This window comes from Triticum aestivum, chromosome 4B (assembly GCF_018294505.1).
Source record: "Triticum aestivum cultivar Chinese Spring chromosome 4B, IWGSC CS RefSeq v2.1, whole genome shotgun sequence".
NCBI classification, from domain to species: domain Eukaryota; kingdom Viridiplantae; phylum Streptophyta; class Magnoliopsida; order Poales; family Poaceae; genus Triticum; species Triticum aestivum.
The window spans coordinates 608374603-608378850 of NC_057804.1; the positions used below are offsets into that span (position 1 = coordinate 608374603).

General features: G+C 40.4%; 1 protein-coding gene and 1 pseudogene across 1 annotated transcript in view; both read left to right on the plus strand.

The window, feature by feature from the left end:
* Window positions 1-2039, plus strand: part of LOC123093547 (uncharacterized) — a 3886-nt gene extending 1847 nt beyond the window's left edge. Inside the window, exon 3 of the mRNA XM_044515532.1 lies at window positions 1-2039. This exon is cut by the window's left edge and continues 16 nt beyond it. Within this exon, the coding sequence (XP_044371467.1) occupies window positions 1-1713 (1713 nt within the window). The 3' untranslated portion in view covers window positions 1714-2039.
* Window positions 2040-2350: 311 nt separating this feature from the next.
* Window positions 2351-4248, plus strand: part of LOC123090279 (cytosolic sulfotransferase 1-like) — a 5193-nt pseudogene continuing 3295 nt past the window's right edge.

Here is a 4248-nt window from a genome sequence, read left to right on the forward strand (position 1 = left end):
CCACCCCCACCCCCACAGCGGCCGCTTCCTCGCCATCAGGCTGCTGCTCCAGCTCCACCTCCAGCAGCACAACCTACATTTTGGACCTCATGCAACAGGTGCAAGATGAATTTTGAATACCTCAGAGAGTATTTAAATCGCAATCTGCTTTGCCCTAGCTGCCGTGAGCCATTCATAGCAAAAGAGGTGCCGATGCCACCACCTGAGGTTGTTCAGGCAGTACGTGATTCAAACATCCGTGGTGCAACTGAAGATGCAAGCACTGGCAGAAAGTTTCAGTGGGGTCTGTTCTCAAGGACAGCTGGTCCAGCTAGTGCTACTGCATCATCTGCTGCTGGTGTTCAAGCTGCTAATATGGTTCAGCAGACGTATGAGAAAGTCAAGAGAGAGAGGGAGGAGGCGCAAGCTGCAGCAAGAAGGGAAGAAGCTCTTCAGAGGAAGCACAATCCTCTAAAAAGGAAAGGAAATGTGTCCGAGAATGTTAACCATGGAATGGGTGATGTTGCATCTGGAAAGAAGATGAAAACTGTGGGTAACGATGCTGGAGTTGGTTCTTCCTCTATTCTCTCAGGTCCATGGGCCAATTATGTTGGAACACAAGGTGGAACTATACCATTTTCAACCAACAGTGGAGCCTTTGAGTTTCAAGGTGCTAATGGCGTGATACCGAATTGGAGACCCAGGCCTTCTACTCGGATCAGCATAACTAGGACTTTCTCTAAGAAGGATATTAGGAGCATTTTGATTGACAAGATGAAGAGCGATTTGATGGAGAATCTAAAGGAGATAAGAAGTAAACCACTCCAAGTTACAGTTAATGGAAAAGCTAGCGAGAAACATGTGGTTAACGAACATGTTGAGGGTAATGAAACTCTTGCATCAGATGATTCTACTGCAAACAAAGATGTCTGTGCTGATCCAGAGGAGAAAGGTTCTGCTAATAGCGCAGATGCTGAAAATGAAGATGACAACACTTTCTCCTATACTGTTCCTGATCCTGATTTCCATGATTTTGACAAGGATCGTACTGAGGAATCTTTTCAGAGTGATCAAATTTGGGCTTCATATGATGATGAAGATGGTATGCCCCGTTATTACGCATACATTCAGAAAGTTATCTCCTTGACTCCATTTAAGGTCAAAATAAGTTATCTTGCATCGAGGACAAATAGTGAATTTGGACCATTGAACTGGGCTTCTTCCGGCTTCATAAAGACATGCGGTGATTTCAGGATTGGTAAATACGAAACCGTAGATATAATCAACATGTTCTCTCACCAGATTAAATGGGAGAAAGGTCCACGTGGGGTGGTCAAAATTTATCCGCGGAAAGGCGATATCTGGGCCTTGTACCGAAATTGGTCCCCTGATTGGAATGGAGATACTCCTGATAATGTGCTTCATGTTTATGATCTGGTTGAGGTACAGGATGATTATGATGAAGATAATGGAATTTCTGTCATTCCCTTGATTAAGCTCACTGGATTTCGAACAGTTTTCCAGCATCATCAGGACCGGGATGTCATCAAGAGGATTCCAAAAGGAGAGATGTTTCGGTTTTCACATCAGGTTCCCTTTTACAGGATGTCAGGGGAAGAAGCTCCAAATGTCCCCAAAGGTAGCTATGAGGTAGATCCAGCTGCTATCTCTAAAGAACTTCTTCAGGGAATCACAGAAACTGTGAAGGAGGCAGAGGGAACTTCTAAATGCTGATGCTGACTCGGTTATGCCTTTGTTGACCTGCCGTTTTGAATCAAATATTTGTTGACATCTGCTAGTTTCTATAGTTTCCTAGCCTTGACTATCACCTTTGTATACAGTTGTTGATCTGGGGCTAGCCATTCCTAAATCATCTTGTATGGCATCTGGGCATGTGTCTTGTCATCTCAAAACTTAAACAGTGATGCTGATAATGTGAGTTAGAGACATAGTCATTTTGTATGTCACAAAAACTTGGAAGTGCTGATACTTCTACAATATGTTTTTCTATCTCTAGCTGTATGAGAATGAAGATTTTGCTATTTTATCTGGTTGCTCAACATACCACTTGCTTGGTTACCATTATGGATAGTTTGGATCGGTACTCCACCAACATCCTATTCCAGGTTGTTACTGGTGAACTATACAGTTTACCAGCAGTACTGATATTTGTGACTGAACAGTGTATTACAGTATTGTTTTGCCCTTATTGTCAGCGAAGTTTTCCCCTTTTCCGGATTTTTTTTAAAATTCTTTTACTCCCTCCGATCCATATTAGTTGTCGCAGCTTTAGTACAACTTTGTACTAAAGTTGTACTAAAGCCGTGATAATTAATATGGATCAGAGGGAGTACTGTTAACCAAATCCTGAATGGCATTAATATTTGGACATATGAAGAAGAAAGTTCCTTGCAGAATATCAGGTTATCAGCTGTTTGTTTTCAGGTATGCGGACTGTCCACGTAATGTTTACCTACAACCTTTTTTCTGGGCAAAAACATGTACATCAGATTCACAGCTTATTATGTACAGATTGCCTTTTCTGGACCTCACAGCCGCGGTCTACAATGCCCCACAGCTGCGGTGTACAACCCCTCCTGTTTCCAAAAGAAAAGAGTCTGGCAGCAATCGACGGCAGAACCAGTTGCTTGGTGAGCCTCATGGATGATGCACACTTGTGGAGAGTGAGCAATCAAGCATGGTTCAATCCTGAGGTATCATTGTGGTTGTGGCCTCAGTTGACCTTTGTTGACAGTGAGTGGCCTGGCATGGCTAAGTGAAGCAAAACAAGTTCTTATCATAACTGAGCCCAGGAGAAACCAAGGTACCAACTGTCATTTTTCTCCTGTCTTCCTGCATTCGCACAGTATCGTTTGCTTTTCTTCTGATTTCCTTGTCTTAAAATATACTTTAGCTATTGTATGTCTGCATAAGATAGTATTACTGTCGATGTGAAACTTCTCTGCTGGAACTACTGTTACTATTAGACTTAGCAAAAACTTGTGCCTTCCTTGGCTTGGTGTACTTGCATTTATTTCATTATTAGTAAAACAGCGCGTCTGCTGAAGTAGCCTATATATTTTTTATTATAAAGATATTGGAATATGTCCTTTTTGGCAAATTCCCCTTAACTTTACTCGACGAACATTTAAGAGTTGCTGGTGAAATAGCCCTTTTAGGTCCATATCACCAGGAACAAGCACTAGTAGAAAACGTAGAAAACGGAGCTTTAAAACCGGTTTGTAAGGGCCTTTAGTGTCGGTTATGGAACCGGCACTAAAGTGTGGGCACTAAAGGCCCCCCCTTTAGTACCGGTTCGGCACGAACCGGCGCTAAAGTGCCACCACGTGGCGTGAGCTCGCGCCCTAGTATGGGGGACCTTTAGTACCGGTTGGTGTTACCAACCGGTACTAAAGGTTTTTTTTTGAATTTTTTTTTTGAAAATTTTGGAAAAAAAAATTGATTTTTTTTATTTTTATTTTTTCTGAATTATTTGATGATTTAGTCTCTAATCACCTCTCTTAACTGCTCAAGTGTGGATCACTCATTCCAAATCATCTAACTTCCCGACCGGTCACCCATCCCTCTCACTACTCCAGCCCGAGCATGCTTAACTTTCGGGTTCTATTCTCCTTCGTTTCCGAGTCTGCACTTGTTGTTTTCCTGACAATAGTAAGATGTCAATCCTATTAACCCTGAGGAGTTTAGCTTGAGCATGAAGTCACACATTTCACCGTTTGAGTTTGAAACTATTATTCTAAAAAAACAGTAATTATTTAGTAACGCTAATATTTCTTGAATAAGTTTGACCATAGTTTGACCACAGTTTGACCAAAATTCAAAAAATTGAAATAATTATTTTGTAACACTAATATTCTTGAATAATTATGTAGTAACATTAATACTTCTTGAATAAGTAGTTTGACCAAATTTAACCAATTTTTTTTTAAAAAAACTGAAATTTGACCATATCTTTTTTTTCCTTTTCGAATTTGAGGATTCTAAAAAATTCCAAACAGGCCGTAGGCAGTCTCCATCGGATGCGGATTTTCGTGCTGAATTTTTTGATATATTATACGTTTTTTTCCGACATCGTATGCAAAAGTTATAGCCGTTTTACATTTTCCCTACACTTTTTGCAAAACATGTCCAAATTTAAGTTTTCAAATTTTCCTAACTAGTAGATATAGTAATATAACTACCTCTCGAAGGATTTTATTTTTTGAAGTTTTTATCATTTTCTTTTGATTTTTTCAAAACTGAAATGGC